A 22,898-nucleotide genomic window follows, 5' to 3' on the forward strand; every position below is an offset into this window, starting at 1 on the left:
TTTATTACATTCTTTGTTGTAATTAAATTACCTTTGTCAGTTTAGTTTACCCTGCCGCATACAGTTTGTTTGAAAAATATATGTACATACTATGCATATCTCATGGAGTCCTGAAATAATTATTGTATGTGTTGATCTTGAGTGTTTTATTGGCAGATATCTCTTCCGATATCTCGAAAAAATACTTTTGTAAAAGTTGATCGTACGTATGAGTGTATATGTGTAAATATGAATGTAAAACAGTTAAAGTTAGCTTCGTTGATTTATTGATTTCAGATTTTTGATAAAAGTTTAAAGCCCATTAGCGTTGCATTGCAGCGGAGAGTAGCTCAAAAAGTTATATGTATGTATATATTTTTATTTTTTCTTGTTGCTTCAAGACATGCGTTTTATATAAAAATAAATTATTTGCCTTTTTCATATTCTTGAGCTCATTTAGTGGCGTTTCTGATTTCAAAGTTGTTCCAAAATCTGTTTTGACTGTGGGAAGTTGTTTCAAGTGTGGGATCCTTTCTTTGAAAACTGTTCCTTTACTCGAATAGTGGATTTGTTTAAGTGCATACATTTTTAACATAAAAATCATACTTTATTATACTGTTTTTTGTTTCCCGATGTCAAAACACCTTTCTTCCAAGCCGTTTAAAGCATTTGAATACATGTGTTTATAAAAAGTTTTAATCAAACTTTTCTAGAACAGCAACTCTGACTCAGTGTTATCTCTAGATATCTTTTCTGCTTATCAGTTATGTAGAAGATATTAAATATTTACTCTTTTTTTTTTTTTACTTATTTTGCACGCCATACACCTATCGTTGATTAAGTAATGATAACTAAATGCATCGAAATCATCTATTACATTCCATCAAACAAAGTACGCACATTAAAATGATCAAGTATACAACATTGTTATTCGCTAGCTTAACACCTGAATGCCAAACTTGCATTCGGCCTTCTTACGATACTTGGTTTTCTTATGCTTATACTAGTGTACAAAATGCTGCTTTAGCTACGTCTCGGAAAGTCCACCTATGATTCTCACACAAATATGCGTGTATATAGCTTTGCCTGCGGACGCTACAAAAATTTCTGGTATTCCTTGCTTACTCAGATAAATTACAGGGTTTTTGGATAGTGATCGTTTGCGCTTGCTTATACAAAATACATCTACGATTTATGTGTACACAGTTTAATAAGTTCTTAACCATTTTTTTGTTTTTTTTTTTTTAACATTTTTTTTGTTTTGAAACAATTCCTTGGCGCTTGCGTATTTTGTTGTGTAGTTTTGAACATTAGATTTAGCTTTCTCCATGACCAAAGATCAAATAAAAGGTTTACACCTTAAAGCTTTCAATTTACTTTCGTTTTTTCGCGTGTTACATTTTTGACTAGCTTGGAAGCATTGAGTTAAATTAGAACCTATAATGTGGACTCTGAACTGGACTTGAACACAAAAAGGAAAAGCAAAATGGGGCAGTTTACGATACGCGGGACATTGGTATAACATTTTAAAGCTATGGATTTGTCAGCCAACGCACTCCAGTCGGTTAAAAGGGATAAGCCACATTGAAAAGTAAAAAAAAAGTATATGTATAATGAAAATATTAATAGTCGACTTTAAAATGGAACATTAAAATAAGTTTGTTATGTATAAAATGGCATCCTTCTTTATGTTTAACTTTTAACTTTTAAGAAATAGTTCATAAAAAAAACTAATATTTTTATGTACATATTTAAAGCAAAAATGCATAGTAAAAAAAATCCCTTTTTAATGTGGCATATCCCTTGAAGGATTGGGATTGGGAATGGGGAAGGGATCTCTTGCCCGTTAGCTGAGATCGCACCGTTAGCGACGTTCGCCGCTCCTGGACCCCCCGGATCCGGAGGCTGCTCCTCCCGGCGCCTGGCTCACCGTTTGTAGCTCGTACTGGTAATAGCAGTCGCTGCCCACATACACGGTGCGCCAGACGCCGTCTACATCTCACATTTGCCTATAAGGTGAATGCATCTTGAGCCATTGCAGCACCAGCGATGGACCGCCTGCTTGAATCTCCGGCGGAATCGTGCTCAGCGGGCACTTGTCGATGTTAAGATACTTTAAATTCTGGCACAGGGCTAGCTCGAAGGGCAGCTTCTCCAGTCCGGGGTTCTGATTGATATACAGGTTCTCCAGGCTCTCCAGCGATCCGATCTCCTCGGGCAGGAATTGCAGATTATTTTCGCTAACGGACAAATGCGTTAAGTTTCCCAGATGGCCGATGCTCCTTGGCAGCATTGTGATCTGGTTGGTTTGAAGGATGAGTCGTTGGAGTTCGTGCAACAGCCCAATCTCATGGGGTAGGGTTTCGATGCGGTTCTCTTCCAAGTCAAGGATCCTTAGCCGTCGCAGATTACCTATGGTGTTCGGGATTTTCTTGAGCATGTTGTTGGATAGGATGAGTATCTCAAGGTTCTGAAGGTTCATAATGTCGTCGGGCAGCTTTTGTAGTGCATTTGTGGCGAGGTTCAGCTCCACCATGTTCACCCAGGTACCGATGTCCAGTGGCAGGGCCGTCAGCATGTTCTCCTTCATGTTTAGCTTAGTCAGACCTTTGGCTCGCGAAAATATTCCGTACGGGATTTTGTCTATGCGGTTGTGCTCCAAATTAATGCTGTAAACATTCGTGAACTGAGCCGGGCCGCCAGTGGGATAGCTGGTGAACTGGTTTCTCGAGAGAGTAATGGTGGTGAGTCCGCTTAAGCTGGCCAGCATCCCATCCGGTAGCTGTGTAATTCCATTGCCCTCCACGTTGAATTCGTCCATGCATTTGCAGTTTTTCAAAGTGGCAGGGACGCTGGTCAGCCGATTGTATCTCATTCCCAGTCGAACTAGCGACTTGAGGTTGCCAATGCTGTCCGGGATGTCCAGAAGCTCGTTGTGTTGCAGATCGAGGGCACTGAGGTTAACGCAATTGCCAATGTCCTCGGGCAGGTGCTCCAGATGATTGTGTGACACGTCCAGCGTGGTGAGGTTCACCAAAGCCCCGATAGCGCTGCCCAGCTCCCGGATCTTATTCTCCCGAAGACTCAACATGGTCAGGTTGACGAGCTGACGAAGATCGTCCGCTACGGCAGTGATGCGATTGAAGCGCAGGTAAAGCGTTGTTAGGCTGCGCAGTCTATAAATCACTGGCGGGATCTCGGCCAGCTTATTGTGCCGCAGATCCAGAACCTTCAGCTGGTTGCAGTTCTGCAGCGACTCGGGCAGAGAAGTCAGCGAGTTCTCGTTCAGCGCCAGGTTGCGTAGGTTCACCAGACACCCAATCTCCGGAGGCAGCTGACCTATCTTGTTGCTGTAAAGATACAGCTCCGTGATCTGCACGCAATCCTTCACTGTGCTGGGAATTACTGTGATGGAAGATTTGCTCAAGTCAAGACGTTTGATTCCTGAAAAGGATTTTTGGGTTAATTTGGCTATCCGGATCAAGAACTACATTGGAGATATTGGCTTTATGATTGTCAGGAGCACTTACCTTCATCGCGACACCGCTGAAGCGCCTTGATCACGTCCTGATCCGCCTGGATGGGTTTGCTCTTTTTAGTGGTGGGCTTGGGCTTGTTGGACTCCGGGTGCTTGACCGTCACCATTTTGGGACGCGTTTCGGGCGGCATGATTGCGTTGTTTTCGTTGTGTAGTTGGCCGTTGCTTCCAGACGGTTGCTGTGCACCACTGGCACCTCCTCCGTTGGCCGGGCTGATGGCGTTGATAGTTTCCTCGGGACCAGAGGCTGTTGCACCTCCTCCGCTACCACCAAAGCAGTGTGTGGCTTCAGAGAGCCCGTCGCTAGTGTTGCCGCCGCCGCCGCCGCCGCTTCCAGTCACTCCACCTCCTCCTCCGCCTCCGTTACTGATGCCTCCTCCACCTGCTACGCCGCCTCCGCCGCTCCTTTCCGCCTGACCCGTGGACGATAACGATGTGGTCGATGCCGTTGCACCCGAGGAGCACAAGTTCATAATTTTGCCCAGCTTTGCGGTCGGCGGCGACAATGCGTTGCCCAGAAGTGCGCCCAAGCAACAGCAGCAGCAGCCGCAGCCCAAGGAACTCGTTGCTCTACCCTGCGCAATGAATGAGCGAATTTCACATTATTTTTTTTTTATCGAAAGGCTGTAGTAAAAGCGACGTCCAATTAAAAGCGAATTGGTCGCGGAGAATGTCGAAATTAATCTTTGATTTTATTTTTTCCTGTCTGTCAGCGGTGAAGGAACGCAATGTTGGGAAGAATACTGGCCGGCGTTTATGGCTGCACTTTATCAATTGTGCGTCAACCAGGCGGCAATCGCACCGTGCGTCATCGACATGGTCTCCTCCCCATCACTCCACGGACCACACCCCCAGCCCTTCCTCCGATTTTATTACTTTTGCTTTTGTCTGTCCGCCGACGTCGCTCCTTATTAACCAGTTGACCATAAAGTTTAAAAAAAACAAACCCCTACACGCAAATCAATAATTAAGAATTCCAAGAGTGACGTCAAAATAAGGCAAGCTATTGTCAAGGCTTTAAAACAATGGATACTTTGCATTTAGTCTTATTCAATAGACTATTATTAAGTATTAAAATAATTAACTAAGAAATAATACCTAGAATTTCTTTAGCTCTCCAAGTAACCCCTTATTTATGAAAATATAGTGCAATACTTTAAAAGCTGCCAATGCCGCAAGCTACACACGTGCAGGAATCGCATTCACCTTCGTTCCATGAACACAAAACCCATTCCACCCACCTTCCACCCACATCCTCATGACACACACGGAATGCTCCTGGTATTTTAACGGCAAATGTCAAGGTCAGTGAGAGCGGGTGTCGGACAATTCCTGGAAAAGCCAGAGCCAAAGCCAGAGCCAATGTCAAAGTCAAAGGTTGAAAGTGCACTGCAATTTGCCGTAACGAGACCCCTTCAAAATACCGGATGCCAGCCAAGTAACCTGAACTTGATTGTTATTCAAAGTCAAATTTTTAAGACACGCTTCTCAGATTTCAAAGACCAGCATATGCGAACATCTCCTATATGGAGGCCAATTATATGGGCCCCCAACTGGAAGGTGCACACAAAAAATATAATTTATTTAATGATAATTGTAAAAAAGGTAAAATAAACTAAGTCTTAAAAATATAAAAAATAAAGCTATAGACTTAATAAATAAATAAGCAAGCCAATTCTTGTATCCTTGCATTTAAATTATGGGATTTAATTTGTTGTTTATGTATAAATTAAATTTTGGAATTACTAGCTATCTGCCGGAATATAAAACATTTTTTTCTGTGTAGTTTTTGGTACGACTGATCGGATAATGCACAGGAATTGTACGCAGCTTACGCTAAAGACCCGGGAATTATATATTGTAGTATGTGGGGGTAGCGAGACCGACAGTTCTGATTCACGGTAAATTTCCATTTCTTTGATTGGCATTGCATTGGACCTGCTCTATTGACATTGCTATTGTTGTTGTCAGTGGGTCCCATACATATTTGCCTCGTTTGTGGGCGGGGAAACAAAACACAAATCGGCACAAGAACACACATTAGGATAGCCACACACATGCATAACTCATAGATAACATGATAAGACACCAGTTTAACTTACTGAAATCACTTAAAACACCATTAATTAAAAATAAGCGAATTATTTTACTGCACTCTAAGGACACCTCCAAACTCATTCATTTAATTTGTTATTATTTAATTTGCACATCTTCAGGTTGCATTCCAGTGTGGCCAGCTTAAAATGTCCAAAAACTGGGAACTATTCTATTTGGCCAGAAATTGTTATTCTGGCTATTTCAAAAATTGTAAAAATATAAGTTTTAACAAAGTTTTCAAGTTTTTAATGGATTATGAATGAAATATAATGACATAATGTCAGAGTTTATATCAAATATCTTACTATTTTATTTTCGAAATTTTCGACAAAATTAAAAAAAAAATATAGATAAATTTCGCGGTACGCTGCTTAGTTCAAAAATTTTATACATAAATATCTCTGAAGGATACTTGATACTTAATGGGTTTTTCCTTTGAAATTTCGTACTTTTTGGGTTCCGTTAGCTGGCCACACTGAAAGGTCTACCGATAAAAATATTGATAAAAGCCTAGTGATGATACATATAATCCTGATCGAAATCACGGTATTTTTTAAATGTGACTTGCATTAAACTTAAATTGTTTTTAAAATATAAATTTATTCTTTTTGCCTCTTTAGGTTTAATAAAGTTTGAATTCAAAAAAGCCATATCGATTGAATATCTTATAAATTTGACAGTAATTTTATTCCCTATTCGACACTGATTTTCTAGATTCTAGAATCCATAATAAAAAATCTATTCTTAAGAAATTATTCTAAAAATTATTTTTGAACAACGCTGATTTAGTAGGAGGACTAAAAATTGTAATATGTAGTCAACACTTATTCAAAAATTTTATTAAATTACAAAAGCAAATCAATAATCTGTTTAATGCTTTCTGTTAAAGGTTGATAAAACATGTTCGATTTTACATTTCAACAATAACAATACTTTTCTAAGCAAAGTTTTTATTTTATGTTTTAATGCTAAAGCTTTTTATAAAAGCTCCACAAGCTTTTATATGTTTTTATCTTAGACTTGTATATATTTCAACAATTTCATTAAATGAATTTATAGTACAAATGTGTAAAGTTAAATAAATTATTTTTTTCTTTATATTCAATGTCATTATTCATAGTTTATTTCAATGCTATTGTGGATGAGGTATTAGGACCTGATAAAACAACAAATAACGCCATAATGTATGCAAAAGAAATTGGCATTCGTGCAAAACACGCACACTATACCCACAGACACTCACACACACAGACTCACAGAAAGGCACACACATGGGATTGTTATACATAATTTATGGTACGCAATTTGCGAACATTGCAACATTAAGGGAGCTGGTTCCCCGCCTTTCGTGCAAAAATAATCAACAATTAGGTAGCAACCAACCTGTTATAGGCGATTTTATAGAGAAAACTTTTCAGACCTCAGTCCTCGCTTTTTTGCCTTAAAATACACTCGATTATGGGTAGTATTTCCTTTGTGCTGCTGCTCCTGCCTGCCTGCCCAAACAATTTTTCGCTTGCGCCTCGTTGCGCTGTCGCTCGTTTTGTTCCAAAGAAAGGTCTCTTCTTTGGGATTGAACACTTTGCGTTTGGATTTGCGCCAGCGAGTGATTTGATTATTCACTTTATACTATTTATTTTGATTCAAAACACAAAAAGGATAGTTTTGCAGGGGAAAACGGAGGAATTTGGAAATGATTTTAGTTCGCGGAGATGACGTGACGCGAGCCTAGAGAGTTGAGCCTTAGCCAGAGAGTTACACATAAAAACAGCAGAAATACAATGGATGGCTGCTGGTATATATCCTTTCCGTTTGCATCCACGCAACGTTCCTTGCCACATATCGCGTATACGACGCGTGCGCCATCTCTGCACTAGCACCCTCTGGCGGCGAGCTTAGGCAGCGTTTTGTTTCGTCTAGCCGTCACTAGAGTTCCAACCTTTTGAGTTCGTCGTTGGTTATAAATTCGCAGGCCCGATCTGCTATGATGCGGTAGTCTACATTTTGAAAATATAATTAATATATAAATATGAGAAAAAAAACATTCTTACCTTTCTGGTACTTGCAGTTGTACATGCGCATTACACAGCTGCTGGCAAAAGTGCGCAAACAGCCATCTAAAACATCTAGGGCGCACACTACACGATAACCCATGGGACACACATCATGGCACTTCTTGGGACCTAAAACGGCTTACAATTTAACATAAAAATCTTCCCTATTTTCGAAATACTTTGACTCACCCGTCAAAGAAATCAGCAGCTGAGCCTCTACTCCTATTCCGATTCCAATACCGAGCTCGAGAATTACGCAAATGAGGATAATTTTGTTGCCCAATGTGCAGGCACTTTGCATTTTTGCAGTGCAACCTTACGCGATGATTAAAAATTTCGTATTAAAGATAAGTTCCAAAACTGTTTTTGTGGACTACCAAAAAATATTGCCTTATATATTTTGTGCTGTCAATTGTGTCAATATTTATACAATTTTATAAAAATATTCAGCTGCTTCTCCTGGGACCAGGTGATTTTCCCTTTACTGTGTGCAAGCAGGCGAGTCGCGTGTGCATCGACCTGTTGAAAATTTCCGCCACTCTGATGAAATATGGTTATTTAATTAATATGCGTCAACATTTTTTTTCTCTGTAAGACTTACCTTCCCTATTTAGGCAAGCTCGCCGATTCATCTCACAGGGATTTGAAAAAGTGCAATACACCTCTTCACGATTTCTCACCGTCTTACCGCATAGATACTCTATACGCCGATCGCAGGCACCACAATCAGGTCCACATATTGACAATCCTAGGATGGAAAAAATAACTGCGAAGAAGATCCACTTCATTTTGCCGCGGAGCAATTAAACTGACACTATCTAGATCTCATAATCCGTTTTATATATGGTTTTGGTATAAAAATATAGGACACGCATGTATCGAACCATATTTTTCAGCAAACAATGTACAACCTGGTGAGACCTGATTTATATTTTTCACACAAAACGTGTGATGACGTCATAGTTTTTTATTTATATATTTCTTATTATTTTTGATTGATTATTTTTTTTAAATTAAAATCAACTTTAAGTATATGGGACATACACCTATATTAAAAGTTATATACTATAAGGCTTTGCAGAAAATTATATAATGAATGATTTTATAAGAAAAAATAATGTTTTTTTTTAAATTTAATTGAAGATGTACCACTTATGAACATGGTCCGATGGATGGTTCACCAATGTAAGCTATTTGTAACAAAATATTTGCATTAAAATATATGTAATAAAAGACAATAATATAAGTCACTTACCATTGTCATATTGGCAGGAAAATTGATCTAAGTAACAACGGTTCTGAAAAGTTCTTTGGCGATCTCTGTTCATTCTAGCGTCCACATAGCTAAACGAAGCACAAACCTGGGGTCCTCCTAAAGGACATGTCACTTGACAATATTCAATACATCTCGCTTTGGATGTAGAATTCAAAGCTTAAAATAATTTAACACTTTAAAAATATTATTTATATTTTGGTGTAAATCACTTACGCCGTAAACATCTGTTTTCTCTTTGGCAGTTATGCGATGAAAAGAAACATCCGTTTTTGAAAACGCGACAAACGCCTTCGGAAATAGCCCAATAAAGATGTTTATCATAGGGATTGCAACGGAATTGCAAATTACAGGCACCGGAACAGTCTGTGACCTGGGAAGAACTTGATAGAAAAAATCCGTACAGCAGAATTCCTAGTAATGAAGTCTTGATGATATCCATTATGACTTTAAGTTCCCTTTTCACGAGAGGCAGATTTTATAGGTTTTAAATAAAAACTGTACATACATTACGAAATTTCCGCCAGAAAAAATATGTTTTATTTAAACAGCTGAAGTGAATCATACATTTTTTTAAGTTCAATGAGTGTATAAATATCGACCTCAGCGATGGCCATATCTTTGCCAATAATCGTCGAATTCTTAAGCGGAATAGCTTAAATGATTTGGGGATCGATTCTCCGTCAATCTGCATCAAAACCTACGAACAAAATATTTTTTAGATTTTTCATCATATTTTCTGGGGATCCCCTTCCAAAATGTGGGTTATGCATGGAAGGACAATATGGCCCACAGCGAATGCCGTATCTTTTCCAATAATCATTCGATTCTTAAGCAGAATAGCTTAAACGATTTGTAGATCGATTCTCCGTCAATCTGCATCAAAACCTACGAACAAAATATTTTTTAGATTTTTCATCATATTTTCTGGGGATCCTCTTCCAAAATGTGGGTTATGCATGGAAGGACAACATGGCCCACAGCGAATGCCATATCTTTTCCAATAATCATTCGATTCTTAAGCAGAATAGCTTAAACGATTTGTAGATCGATTCTCCGTTAATCTGCATCAAAACCTACGAACGAAATATTTTTTAGATTTTTCATCATATTTTCTGGGGATCCTCTTCCAAAATGTGGATTATGCATAGAAGGACAATACGGCCCACAGCGAATGCTATATGTTTGCCAATAATCGTCGGATTCTTAAGCGGAATAGCTTAAATGATTTGTGGATCGATTCTCCGTTAATCTGCATCAAAACCTACGAACAAAATATTTTTTAGATTTTTCATCATATTTTCTGGGGATCCTCTTCCAAAATGTGGGTTATGCATGGAAGGACAATATGGCCCACAGCGAATGCCATATCTTTGCCAATAATCATCCGATTCTTAAGCGGAATAGCTTAAATGATTTGTAGGTCGATTCTCCGTCAATCTTCATCAAAACCTACGAACAAAATATTTTGTAGATTTTTCATCATATTTTCTGGGGGATCCCCAAAATGTGGGTTATGCATGGAAGGACAATATGGTCCACAGCGAATGCTATATGTTTGCCAATAATCATCCGATTCTTAAGCGGAATAGCTTAAACAATTTTTAGATCGATTCTCCGTCAATCTGCATCAAAACCTACGAACGAAATATTTTTTAGATTTTTCATCATATTTTCTGGGGATCCCCTTCCAAAATGTGGATTATGCATAGAAGGACAATACGGCCCACAGCGAATGCTATATGTTTGCCAATAATCGTCGCATTCTTAAGCGGAATAGCTTAAATGATCTGTGGATCGATTCTCCGTCAATCTGCATCAAAACCTACGAACAAAATATTTTTTAGATTTTTCATCATATTTTCTGGGGATCCCCAAAATGTGGGTTATGCATGGAAGGACAACATGGCCCACAGCGAATGCCGTATCTTTTCCAATAATCATTCGATTCTTAAGCGGAATAGCTTAAATGATTTGTAGGTCGATTCTCCGTCAATCTGCATCAAAACCTACGAACAAAATATTTTGTAGATTTTTCATCATATTTTCTGGGGGATCCCCAAAATGTGGGTTATGCATGGAAGGACAATATGGTCCACAGCGAATGCTATATGTTTGCCAATAATCATCCGATTCTTAAGCGGAATAGCTTAAACAATTTTTAGATCGATTCTCCGTCAATCTGCATCAAAACCTACGAACAAAATATTTTTTAGATTTTTCATCATATTTTTTGGGGGATCCCCTTCCAAAATGGGGTCATGCATGGAAGGACAATATGCCCCACAGCGAATGCCATATCTTTTCCAATATACATCCGATTCTTAAGCGGAATAGCTTAAACAATTTTTAGATCGATTCTCCGTCAATATGCATCAAAACCTACGAACAAAATATTTTTTAGATTTTTCATCATATTTTCTGGGGGATCCCCTTCCAAAATGTGGGTTATGCATGGAAGGAAAATATGGCCCACAGCGAATGCCATATCTTTTTCAATAATCATCCGATTCTTAAGCGGATTAGTTTAAACGATTTGTAGATCGATTCTCCGTCAATCTACATCAAAACCTACGAACGAAATATTTTTTAGATTTTTCATCATATTTTCTGGGGGATCCCCTTCCAAAATGTGGGTTATGCATGGAAGGACAATATGGCCCAATTATCATTGGATTTTGAATCGGATGATGCTTAACAATTTTCAATAAACTCTCTTTATATTCCGGCTGTCCTAAAGGTATTTTGAAACGGCTTCAGCTTGAGCGGAAATGGCTCGAGCCGGTGGTGTGGGTGGCCCATAGTGTGGTTGATGCTCGACCCGAAAGCTGCCTGGATGATATCAGTCCGGTCCCGGAAAATGGTGATCCCAGTGTCGCTTGTGGTTGCTATGGCCATGGTAGTTGCGTTCCACTACCATGACGACGTTCCGATTGTGCTGATACACGTGGCTTAAACCCGGCGTCTGTAAATCGTAGCTGGTGAAGGCACTGGAAAATTGCATAAAAAAAGGTACAAAAACAAAGACGAGGTAAAATATGGGACTAACACCGCCTCCATAGAGATACTGACGCATTCTCGATTGCTGGGAGCTGCAAGGAGGAGCAGAGCCTGTGAGCTTATCACGGTGAGCAAGGCCAGCTGCGTGAAATATGCCATTGAAATGGGGTTGGGTTGCCACTAAATTACGGCGCGCCGAACGGCGGACGAACGCAGGGACTTACACAAGCGCGGACGGCGGCTAACATACTGGTACCTGCAATCCCTTGGCGGGTTGCAGTTTGCGAGTTTATTTTTTTTAACGATTTAACGAGTTGGCTGAACGTCGCGCTTTACTCGCACATCTTCTACTAAAATTTACACACAGCACGGCCTTATTCTGTAAAATTAATAGTGGAACAATGCCGCTTTTAAGGATTTTTTTTTTTTTTTATATTCTCCCTCTGATTTAAAGTTGTATTTGCGCGCATCATCAGATATTAACACCTGATTCGTTACCGATAATATAGGTTTTTTAAATATATTCGAATACCTACCTATCTGCGGTTGTATATGCAAGGCATATTGTATTTAGTCTGACTCGTAATGGCGCAAATGAGAACCGGAATAGCCGCAAAATGCTCGGTAATTGTCACTGTTAATGCGACAAAATGTTGTTCATTTTGCGGTAAATTCATTCAAAAAATCACGGCGGTTTTAAGAGAGTGCGTGAAAAGCCTACAAATTGTATACCGGATACTTAATAATATTAAACACCATAAACCATCATCGGTATCATATTCAAAGCTCAGCTGTTAGCGCCTAGACTCGTTGATCTTGAATTTTTCGGCAAGCGGAGCCAATATTTAGATTCGTATTAGATCAGTGTGTAGAGTGTAGTCCCTATTCCTTAAAACCTCCGCCATTTTGCTATGAAGGAAACAATGGATAATTTGAATTTTCAACTATAATCTTTATTGATAACATTTCTCGTTCGCAGTTTATCGTCTTCAACTCTTATCATATTATGACGTACAGCTTTTATGTATATGTTTATGTATATTTATTTGTATGTATATATATGCAATAAATATTTGTTGTGGGTTCTTTAATGTTGTCATCTTTTGAGTTTTCGTATCTAGGGAGTATGCGTGCCTATATGCTTAGTGCGGTTGCAATTTGAAGCCTGACAATCTACATATCTGATAGTGTTTAGCAATAATTTGACTTTGCCTAATTGTTTTCAGTGTATGAACGAACTTATAGAACGAAAGTAATCTACATATACACATCCATATAGCACCGCGAAATGTACAAAAAAAAACTTATGGAATCATAGGTAACTTACGATTAAAGAAAATGTACCTTAAACCAAATTGTCATAGCTGTAACATAATCATTGTAATAACAACTAAAAACTAAGAACTTAAAATATATTTTTGTACAATTTTGCATGTATCGCTTGCTTTAAGATTCATGTTTTTCTATTAACAATTTCTCGTTGTTTATCTTGTGGGGTATTTCGATTAAAATTTTGTATATATAGTTTTGAATAGAGCTATGCGTTTTCAATAACTTTTAAAGTTATGTAGACATTAAATTCAACCAGCGATTGCGTATAATTTTATCCATTGACTTGTATTGCATTTTTTGTAACATCCACCAACATGATCAAATATTTTATTTTAACCGCTTCCCCAGTTTTATTTTCCAATTTCTTTCGTTAATTGCCTGGCTAATTGACCTACATTTAAATAATTATATGTACGCTTGTGTATATTATAGCATTATGCTCGTTTAAATATTTATAATTTAAAATTAATATATGCATGTCGTAGTTCAGCGTTGCTTGTTATAAGTTCTCGTTTAAATACAATTCAATTATATTTCATCATTTATGCATTTATGTATATTATTATTCCATTATTAATAATTGCGATAGGTACCTTTTGGGGGGAAATTGCGAAGGTTGAAAGTGCATTGAGTGCGTAGTGCGTTTTCTGTCCTATAAGATTGCTGTTGATTGAGTACGATTCTGAGTCTCTAGCTGTAGATTTTGATGCCCTTGCTGTTGATATATGTATCTTTTGCTGACTGATCTTAAAAACTTTTTCATATCAAATGCAATAATATTGGCTCCAAAAGTGGTTTCAACTGCTGTTGTTTGTTTGCTTGGTTAGTTACTTTTGTAGAGAAAATGCGCTACTCTCGAAAAGTCGGTTACAAAAGTCTTTAAAGTTATTGTTTTAGTTTTCATGAATGTTGCCATGAGTTTTGACCAATTTCCATTCGTAAGCCTTTCAGGAACGTATTTGATTCGCCTCAAATCCAACTCAAGTCGAACACAATTGAATCTGACACTACGTTGATTTTTCAATCGATATTCCTACAATTCAAGAACGCCCGCTAATTGTGTTTAATTGATATCGTTTTTCTTTAATGACTTTGCAATATTCTGCTTTAATTGATATGTTGAATCTTTGATTTCCATATTGTATATGTATGTTGTATATATATAATAATAATGTGCATAGTATTGATAACAATCGTTTTCTCGTCCCAATTTAGGTCTGATTTCGTCTGATTTTCAATAGTCTTTTTAACAGATATATAACATTCCATATAACTCAGTCACATTTATGAATTGATACGATTTTGGGTTAAAATTGTTAGCAAATTTCCTAGTTTGATTCTCAAGATAAATGCAGCGGATATTGTGCCTGATTAATATATTCAATAATCGCTTATCGGAGTTATTTAATTAGTTGTTGCTGTTGTCGTTTAGCTATAAAAATTGTCGCGTTGCTGGAATATCGGCAGTGGTTCGCTTGGTGACTCCGGTCGCAGCTCGTCCTCCTCCTCTTGGTTTGCTTTTTCGGCCATGGCTTTTTCTGTGGGTTAACAAAAATGGCCGAAAGTTAGTGCATCATATCATAAAAATATTATAGCTTAGACTAAAAACCCCTCCAAGCGTGCTGTAAAAGTTTGAAGTATATATAGGTATAAATAGAAAAAAGTACACCGATAACCCATTTGGAAGTATATATATCGTGTAAGTTTTGGTTTGTGTTGGGTTGGTTTGTAAAAGTTGTTTGTTGATTCTTGCTGCTACTCCTGTCTTAGCTGCTTTATTGGTGCTTTGAGCTTATACTTACTCGTTTTCGTCAGCGATTTATCGCATCTTGACTCTGTTTGACAAACTTTTATACGCATGTTAGGCAGTGCAGAAATTTAGTTTCGAAACTAAGCAATTTGCATGAAATTCGATTTCAAAACTTTCTCAAACATTTCCTAAACAATTTTGTTGCTCAAAAAGATTTTAATCTTTGAATGAATAATATTGTTTTTCAAAAACTTTTCCTCTATAATTATTGAAAATTTCTAACCGATTCTTAAATCCTTTTTTTCCAATAGTTTGCTTTTTAGTAGTGCTCATAGTGCTTCTTTAGAAGTGCTGCTAACAGTTTCTTTATAGTTTTTGGGGTGTTGTTTGGTAAGTTTCGTGTTTAGTGGATTAGTGTAGGGGTGCTTTTTTCCCAAGGTGTTATATTTTACAATTATAGTTATGGCGTGCAGGTTGATTAATTTATGGGGCCAATATAACATCATCATTAAAGCTAGGCATACTTTTTGGCGTAATTATATGTGGAATGCATGGCATGGTAGCTACAATACTCGGTTTATTGTTTATTTATGAATATTGTATTAATCATAATGTGTACAAACCTGGACTTACGGAATCGTATTTCTTTTGTTGTTGTTGTTCTTGTGCTTGTTGTTGTTGTACTTGTTCTTGTTGCTATTGCGTTGCTGTTTATTCTTGTTGTCATTTTTCTATTTTTTTTGTTTCTATTGTTTTATGTTTAGTATTTTCATTTTGTTTTTGTGAAGTTTGCTTTTTTGGTTTTGAGTGAGTTTTTGTGAGTTTAGCATGCTTTAAATCTCAATTTCGCGTGTGTAGTTTCTGTATACTTAGGTGTAACGTACTATTTTTGCATATATTGTATGTTTCGAATGTACTGAACAAGATATATATTATATATGTATGTTCCGCGAATCGTGATGCGAACCCGCTCAATTATCGATTGGAAAACACAAAGTGAAACGTAAATCAAATGCAATGCAATGTAAAACACAAAATGTGAACAAAAACAACTTGACAGGCTACTTGCGGATTAGTTGTGACTAGTGGGATTGCCTAGAAAAATATGCAAAATAAATGAAATAAACATATAAAATAAAACGAATATAAATACATAAAAACCAATAAAATAAATAAAATTAATTGGAAAAATTATTTTCTATAAAATAAACCATTTTCTTGAAATGCAAACAAAGTTGATTTAATTTTTTCCCCAATTTTTTCTTGACTTTTGAACTATGGAATAAATTTAAGATATGAGCCCATAGGCCCAACACTGCGTATACGCAATGTGGAAGATGAACCTGTTCATAGAACTCTCATATGCAGATGGCTACTTAATTTACGATTAATTATAGATTATAGAACTGGTCGAGTGCAAAGCGAACGAATGAGAGGACACAGGTGGAGAAGAGGTTGGAAATGTTTGTACGATTGACTGTTTGTTGAAAGTGTTTGAAGTTTTTTGCTGGCGAGTGAGTGAGTGTGGGTGTGGAAGGTGTGTTCTTGGTTGTGAGAAAGGGACTATGAAGTCGGACGCCGTCGATGAGCTCGCAATGAGGTGGGGGGATGATCTGAGATATCTTATTCGAACTGGGGACTTAACGCATTAGATTAGATGGTATGCTTATGATATGTATTATCATTAATCATCTAGAAATTAGAAAGAGTCGAAAGAAGATACATATATAGAGATTAGAAGAGCATAAAGTTGACAGATTGAAATGGAGGGGGAGGTAGGCAGAGGTGGTCGGGACTCTGCCATGGTTAGATTACACTGAATGAACACTTAGTCATATATACACATATAGTAGTAATATCATTGATTTGGAGAGCATATTAGTAATGAACATAAACATGGAACAGAAACGCAACTGGCAAGGCATTGCTTATACGATTGAATTGGGATTTGCTTTGGGATATCAATTGGAACTTAACACGAAGGTCAACTGCTGGTAAAAGACCTAAGAGAACCCTGGATGAATTCTACTCACCGGCTACGATCTTGCTGACTTGCATCACCTGCTGGGCCAGGATTTGGTTGAGCTGCAATAGGTGCTCGCGTTGTTTCTTCTCAGCATTGAGTTTGCTCGGCGGCAGGCTCTCATTTTCCTGTTTTAGAATATTTTTATTAGACATAATTAATCATAAAAGAAAATAAACATACGTTGCTGCTAATGGGAGCTTCGGCAAGCATTTTCTTGATAGACTCGACCTTCTCCTGACGACGTTTCTTCTCCTCCGGCGACAGTTCGGGCGTCTGTTTTTAAATTGATTTATCAGAAATTTGCAATTTTAAATAATATGAATAAATACATACTGTTTCTGGTATGTAACGCTCGGGTATGACTATTTTGTTGGGCGCCAAGAGCAAGTTATCAATGGTGTTCTCCGAAATCTTTTCACCCTGACCCAGAGCAGAGCGCACCACATCGGGGGCATTCATTCGCGGTCGCAGAGCCACCTCCATGTCCAGGTCATCACGAGCTCGCCAGTTTGTGTTCTTTAATAAATTTTTTATAAGTTGAAAGTTACGTTTAAATTAAAAACCTTTAAAACTACACTTACATTGCGGTTCATATCATTCTCGGCCTGCACCTTCTCCATGGCCTTCTGGTTGACATTATTGGGGGCAGTGTAGTGGCGCCTCTTTTCCCGGGGCACTGCCCGTCGATGCTTGTGTGGAGGTGGCACTTTTTCTACCACCTTTTCTGTGTCCTCCGAGGCAGATCCGGCGGACATTTCGTTGATGATCTGGCGGGCAGCCACGCTCTGGAACACCGGCTCCGGACTGAGGTCCGTGAGGCTCTTGTTCAGGCTCTGCAAGGAGTCGGTTTTGGTGCGCAGTGCCACGCGGGCACTGTCCCGTGAAGGATTCGCCTGCTGCTGCAGCTGCTTGGCGAAGTAGGCATTGGCCAAGGGATTGAGGTGCTCCCTCTGCTGGTGGTGCCCGTTGCTCTGTGGTGCCGGTGGCGGTGGTGGCTGATGCTCGTAGTTGCTATTCCGGTCGTAGTCATAGCCACCACCATTGTTGTAGTGGTGGTGTCCGTTGGTCTTTCCGTTCATGTGGCGACTGTGCCGCGGCTTAGGTGGTTCACTGTAGTTCCTAGGCAGCGACTTGGAGCGACTGTGGTGACCATTGGTCATCGGCTGCTCCTCGTGGTTCTGGGGATACATGGCATTCTGTTCTCGCTGCTGCTGGGCATACATCTCCTCCTCCATGACCTGGTCCAAGTTCTGGATGGAGCTGCTCAGACCACGTTCGCTGCGATCTCGATGTCGGCGCTCCGATTCCCGCTTCACAATCCTCACGGTCTTGATTTCCTGCTTCTCTAGGCCCATGGCGAAGGGGTTGCTTTCCAGGAATCCATCGCTCTCCATTCCACTCATTTCCAGGGCATCGCTGCTGCCGCCTCCGTTGTAGCGATTGTAGTCGTTCAACTTTGAGGAGCTATTTGTGTCCACATACAGGGGAGTGGATAGGTTCAGGCTGGAGTCGTTCAGATGCTGCCGACTGCCACTCTTTAGCATGTTAGCATCCAGGTCCGTCTCGGTCCAGCTGGTCGAGTTGCTGCGCTTCTTCAGGCTGCCGTTGGTGGAGCCTCCGCCGCCATTCATAACCTCCTGCTTTCCAATCTCCTGGTACAACCTGCTCGAGTTCTCTGTCAGCTGTCGCACTGCAGTGCTGAGCTCATGGCGCTGCCTCTGCATATCTCCCACCAAGGACTGGACGCGCTCCAGTTCGGATTGCAAAACAGCTGCGTTTTGGTCGCCATTCATGGCTTCGGCAGCATCGATTCCGTTGGTGGCAGCTCCTCGGGTGTCCTGCACTTTCTGCCGCAGAAGCAGCAGCTCCTGCTCCAGTCGAGCATTACCCGCCACAGTCTGCTCCAGTTTCTGAAAGGTTAGATTTTGGGGTTTAGTCGGATTGCTCCTAAATTTTGCCGGGCACATGCAGCAGAAGCTACAAAAATGAGAAGTCTTTTGCATTCAATTCAATAGTTGAGCTTTTGGAAAGTTACATTTAAAGGAAACCTTTTGTTTACAAACTAATTTAATTATTTTTTTGTGGATTATCTTTTTTATCGAAAAAATTAATGCTTCTGGGATGAATGGAGGGATAAAGAATCCCTAAAAAAACTTGCATTTGTTTCATTACAAACTGCAAAGACTTGAACATAACAAATGAAATTTAAAGCTCTGAAAATGGATTACACTTTTGTAAATTAGTTTTTTGTTAGTTACATAAGCGACATGCTAAGCTCAAGCAGACATATATATAAGACGCATCTTGTCAGATGTGGACACAAAATGCAAAAAACTTCTACTAGGCACCTTGGATACCTTTGAGTTCTCAGCGAGAAGCTGATGGACACGCGACAGCTCGCGCTCCAAAATGTGTTGCTGTTTCTTGGCCGCCTCCAAAGCCATGGGCGTCGCATTGCTGTCTTGGATACGAGCTCTCAGGCCGCCCAAAGCTCGCTCGAGGTCCTCCTTATCCCGCTGCAGGCTCTGCAGAGTTCCAGACTCCTCCTGCAGGAGTTGATCCAGTTGGTAGAGCTCATGTACTTTGGCCTGAGCAAGGATATAAATGATTTTATTTATTTAATAGAAACTTTGTATAGAAAAGATATTAGTATTTTCAATAGGCATCCTCAACCCACCTGTAACTCGGCCTGATTGGGACTGAGACGTTCCCATTGCTCCTGCTCTTCCTGCAACATCTGACGCTCCTGCATGCGCTGATTGAACTCCACACGCTCGATAGTTGTAGGCTGAACCCTGCCGTTGGCATCGTTCCTATAAAGTGATCCCAACTTGACCATGTTGTCCACCAGGTTGACCAAGGGCTTGCTCTTCTCATAGTGGCGTTCCAAGTCCAAAAGATGTTGCTTCAAATAGTCCAGTCGCTGGATGCTCTCAGCTCGGGTCAAGCCTTCAGCACTGCGCAGGCGATTCTGTTTAGGATTCGAATTGGTATTGTTTTAGACTCATTTTAAGACACTTTATTTAAATTTAGTTAAGCTTCAATTAATATAAGTAATTTAGAATTAGAATAAAATTAGTCACAAAGCCATCCACCCGATGTTAGCCAAAACCACAGTCCCCCCACCAGAAAAACATGGATATAATGGATTCTCTATCCACCTGTACATCGTGTATGTCGCTGCAGCACTGCTCGATGGCTCTGGCCGTTTGGCTGCTCTGGCGTCTCAGTTGGATCAGAAGAAGGACGAGCTCCTCGTGGGTTCGGCTCAACAAATCCCCAGCCGACATTTCCAGATTCTGTGGGTGGTGCAAAATTATAAATGATACTGTTTTTTCCTATCCTGAATGTCAGTGATTGAGGTAAACGGATAAAATACATATTTAAAGGCTACGGAAAACCTATCTTTATGGAATTTCTGATAGTGACTAATCTTTTAAGGATAGTCTCTAATTTAAAATTCAATAAAAGACTAATTGAATTATTTTTCTCAAAAATTCCTTTGAAACCCACGCATCCTTTTGCTTCTAATCACAATAATTAAATAGTCCCTTCATGATTAATGGAAAATCTGAAACTTTGAAGAATCTAGGTAGTAAATGTTGCTTAACCTTTTCACTTACCCTAATCTGGCTGCTCGTCTCCCTCTCCAGCATATCGATTTCCGCCCGACTACCGGTGCGCCGCATACGGAACTGCTGCTGCTGATGCTGCGGCGTGGATGTGGCCAATCCGGCTCCATTTCCGGCGTAGAGTCCGCGGTCCGTAAGCACCGTGTTCTTGGCGTACTTGGTCTCGGCGGCTCCACCGTAGTACGGGGCAAATGCTGACTCTGGCTGCTCGTGGAGGGTATCCGAGGGATCCGGCTTCACGGTAAGGTTGCCCATGGGCAGGTTGTTAACATTTCGCACGGATATTGAGGCTACAAGGATGGAGAATGTAATTAGGCGAATACTTTTGGGGGAAATTGTTTGTGGGTTGTGGGAGGGCGGCAGGCTTAAAATAGTTTTTGGAATGCGTGCGCGAAATATTTAGGATTTAGGAAAGCAATCAGTCAGTCAGCAGCAGTGTGGAATATTTAATTTTGCTGGCAAGGGCTTGCTGTATTGTTTTTAATTATTCTTTTTATTGGAGATAGGATAGTAGCTACAAGCGGAAATTTTGGTTTTTACTAATCAGTGGCTGTATCTGATGGATGTCTCCTAAACTGCCCCTGAATGGAGAGTGGTCTATCTAGTTTTTGTGAATTTTTGAGTTTTTTTTTTCAACTTTACAGCGTGAGTGTTTCATAAAAGTGGTGCGTGCTTGTGTTGGGATGGTGAGTGAGTGAGTGAGTAAGTGATTGAGTGGCAGAATATTTACAAGCGCTTTAATGACTTAATGAGATATGAGGGTTTTCATAATTTATTATATATATATATATATAGATAAGTTTGCTTACCAGTTGATTAATTAAACAAAACAACACAACAACAATTATGACGACAACAACATCAACAACAACAACAGTAACAGTGACAATTGACAAAACAAATAAGAGACTATCTAACTGAAAAACATGATGATGGGCAAACAAAAGACCGCACAGAGCGATAGATATACACATGAAAAAAAAAAATGGCCAGACAGTAAATGTGGAAAATTGGGGAAACTAATTTGAAACTACGGAAAGCCGGCATTGCGAATATTTATATTGTTTTTGGTGGGCTGTTTGCCTGCCTCAGTGGTTGTTGTTCCTGGATTTTCTGCCCGATGCCAGACTGTTGCCATTGGCATCGTCAGTGGAGGTTGTGCTATTATTCAGCTGCTGGATGATGGAGCGCACATTGCTGGTGAGGGGCAGGTGGGCAACGCCAGCAACACCCCCACCATGGCCGCTGGTGGTCTCTGTGTTGCTGTGGTGACTCTTCATCAGGCCACTCGACATGGCATCCCATTGACGTATGGTTTCGCGATCCAGCTCATTGGACTTATGCGACAAATTGGAGGCCGTCTCTTCCCGCAGGACCTCGTACACATCGGAGTCGTTATGATCCAGGTTAAGCGAGGCGTTCTCTAAAAGTTGTACATAGACATCGTGCTCATTCAGGGATTGCTGCTGGGCCGGCTGTCGCGGCTTCTGGCTATCGTTCACATAGGTCACCTCCCGGCTCAACTTGGCCTTCGGGGTGCTGGCAACTGGACCTGCTGGTATCCTGTCCAGGTCGTCCAGGGATCGGGCATGACGCTGCGAAACGCGTCGCAAACTTTCCCGCCAGAGAGCATCCTCCTCCCAGAGCAGCTCGCCACCTAGAACTGAGAGGTTGGGATTGACATTATTCGACGGGGTCTTGCCAGTTGTAACGCCTCCCATTCCGCCGCCTCCGCCTAAGCCTCTGCCTGCATCCGAATCTTCACCAGCACCATCGTTAGGGTTGCCATCGCTACCACCAATCGTCTTACGAGCGAGATTTGTGTTTTTAGTAGTTGTGAGATATGAATGTGATGGGTTTAGTGAGCCACTACCGCTACTATCTGGTGGCTCCACTGCGTCCGCCAGTTGGTTGTTGTTCAGCTTCAGGTTCTTGTTGCTCAGCTTCTCGTTGTTGTCCTTCATGCAGTATAAGTTCTTGCTGTCGATGGCCTGATCCTTGTCTACCAGGGCGTCCACATTGAACCTGTCGATCGGGTTGTGGATGTGGGCAATGTTCAAACCGTGGGCGTGTATGTCGCGTTGGTTATTCAACTGCGGTGGGGTCGGAAGCTCCGAGTAGTAATAGGGAGCTGATTGAGTGGATATGTTGCTGTTGTTGCGACTGTGCAGCGCCACCAGGCAGGCAGCACCGGCTCCTCCACCTGGCAACTGCTCA

General features: G+C 40.1%; 4 protein-coding genes across 15 annotated transcripts in view; all 4 read right to left on the reverse strand.

Moving 5' to 3' along the window:
- Window positions 1-754: 754 nt before the first annotated feature.
- LOC6499676 (leucine-rich repeat protein soc-2 homolog) lies at window positions 755-5,798 on the reverse strand. Its single transcript, XM_001954134.4, has 3 exons — window positions 5,620-5,798; window positions 3,510-4,092; window positions 755-3,423 (listed from the first exon to the last, which is right to left on the reverse strand). The coding sequence occupies exons 2-3, from the start codon at window positions 3,988-3,990 to the stop codon at window positions 1,979-1,981; spliced, it is 1,926 nt and encodes a 641-aa protein (XP_001954170.3). The 5' UTR covers window positions 3,991-4,092; window positions 5,620-5,798; the 3' UTR covers window positions 755-1,978.
- Window positions 5,799-7,224: 1,426 nt separating this feature from the next.
- Window positions 7,225-8,115, reverse strand: LOC6499675. Of its 2 annotated transcripts, none has more exons than XM_001954135.4 (3): window positions 7,858-8,115; window positions 7,666-7,797; window positions 7,225-7,611 (listed from the first exon to the last, which is right to left on the reverse strand). In XM_001954135.4, the coding sequence occupies exons 1-3, from the start codon at window positions 7,967-7,969 to the stop codon at window positions 7,541-7,543; spliced, it is 315 nt and encodes a 104-aa protein (XP_001954171.1). In that variant the 5' UTR covers window positions 7,970-8,115; the 3' UTR covers window positions 7,225-7,540. The 2 variants fall into 2 exon arrangements, with proteins under 2 accessions (XP_001954171.1, XP_032312090.1); XM_032456199.2 differs by having other exon boundaries at window positions 7,666-7,806; window positions 7,858-7,994.
- LOC116656557 (salivary glue protein Sgs-5) lies at window positions 8,033-9,404 on the reverse strand. Of its 3 annotated transcripts, XM_032456200.2 has the most exons (4): window positions 9,158-9,401; window positions 8,924-9,100; window positions 8,270-8,858; window positions 8,033-8,208 (listed from the first exon to the last, which is right to left on the reverse strand). In XM_032456200.2, the coding sequence occupies exons 3-4, from the start codon at window positions 8,454-8,456 to the stop codon at window positions 8,150-8,152; spliced, it is 246 nt and encodes an 81-aa protein (XP_032312091.1). In that variant the 5' UTR covers window positions 8,457-8,858; window positions 8,924-9,100; window positions 9,158-9,401; the 3' UTR covers window positions 8,033-8,149. The 3 variants fall into 3 exon arrangements, with proteins under 3 accessions (XP_032312091.1, XP_044573869.1, XP_044573861.1); XM_044717934.1 differs by lacking the exon at window positions 8,033-8,208 and having other exon boundaries at window positions 8,629-8,858; window positions 8,924-9,079; window positions 9,158-9,404; XM_044717926.1 differs by lacking the exon at window positions 8,033-8,208 and having other exon boundaries at window positions 8,629-8,858; window positions 9,158-9,402.
- A 3,468-nt stretch (window positions 9,405-12,872) lies between these two features.
- The window catches only part of LOC6499672 (chromatin modification-related protein eaf-1), a 28,689-nt gene continuing 18,663 nt past the window's right edge, over window positions 12,873-22,898 (reverse strand). Inside the window, exons 5-13 of one of the 9 annotated variants that reach the window (XM_014910694.3) lie at window positions 20,673-20,971; window positions 20,211-20,348; window positions 19,727-20,020; window positions 19,407-19,637; window positions 17,631-18,959; window positions 17,383-17,565; window positions 17,230-17,322; window positions 17,057-17,174; window positions 12,873-14,811 (exon numbers count right to left, since the gene is read on the reverse strand). In XM_014910694.3, the coding sequence (XP_014766180.1) occupies window positions 14,702-14,811; window positions 17,057-17,174; window positions 17,230-17,322; window positions 17,383-17,565; window positions 17,631-18,959; window positions 19,407-19,637; window positions 19,727-20,020; window positions 20,211-20,348; window positions 20,673-20,971 (2,795 nt within the window). In that variant the 3' untranslated portion in view covers window positions 12,873-14,701. Of the gene's footprint in view, window positions 14,812-15,646; window positions 16,119-16,182; window positions 16,716-17,056; window positions 17,175-17,229; window positions 17,323-17,382; window positions 17,566-17,630; window positions 18,960-19,397; window positions 19,638-19,726; window positions 20,021-20,210; window positions 20,349-20,672; window positions 20,972-21,514; window positions 22,879-22,898 lie in introns of those variants that run through there. The other 8 variants (XM_032449869.2, XM_032449870.2, XM_001954137.4 and 5 more) reach the window with 8 other exon arrangements.

The sequence above is a fragment of the Drosophila ananassae genome, chromosome 2L (genome assembly GCF_017639315.1).
Source record: "Drosophila ananassae strain 14024-0371.13 chromosome 2L, ASM1763931v2, whole genome shotgun sequence".
In the NCBI taxonomy this organism is placed as follows: Eukaryota; Metazoa; Arthropoda; class Insecta; order Diptera; family Drosophilidae; genus Drosophila; species Drosophila ananassae.

Excerpts from the sequence above, each read along its gene's own strand:
- LOC6499676 (XM_001954134.4), bottom strand. The coding sequence starts at position 3,990 with ATGAACTTGTGCTCCTCGGGTGCAACGGCATCGACCACATCGTTATCG. Across the intron at positions 3,424-3,509 it reads TCAGCGGTGTCGCGATGAAG|GAATCAAACGTCTTGACTTG; the intron begins GTAAGTGCTCCT and ends AATCCTTTTCAG.
- LOC6499675 (XM_032456199.2), bottom strand. The coding sequence starts at position 7,969 with ATGCAAAGTGCCTGCACATTGGGCAACAAAATTATCCTCATTTGCGTA. Across the intron at positions 7,807-7,857 it reads GCTGCTGATTTCTTTGACGG|CCGTTTTAGGTCCCAAGAAG; the intron begins GTGAGTCAAAGT and ends TTAAATTGTAAG. Across the intron at positions 7,612-7,665 it reads CAACTGCAAGTACCAGAAAG|ACTACCGCATCATAGCAGAT; the intron begins GTAAGAATGTTT and ends TTCAAAATGTAG.
- LOC116656557 (XM_044717926.1), bottom strand. The coding sequence starts at position 9,383 with ATGGATATCATCAAGACTTCATTACTAGGAATTCTGCTGTACGGATTT. Across the intron at positions 9,101-9,157 it reads AGAAAACAGATGTTTACGGC|CTTTGAATTCTACATCCAAA; the intron begins GTAAGTGATTTA and ends AATTATTTTAAG. Across the intron at positions 8,859-8,923 it reads TTCCTGCCAATATGACAATG|CTTACATTGGTGAACCATCC; the intron begins GTAAGTGACTTA and ends TGTTACAAATAG.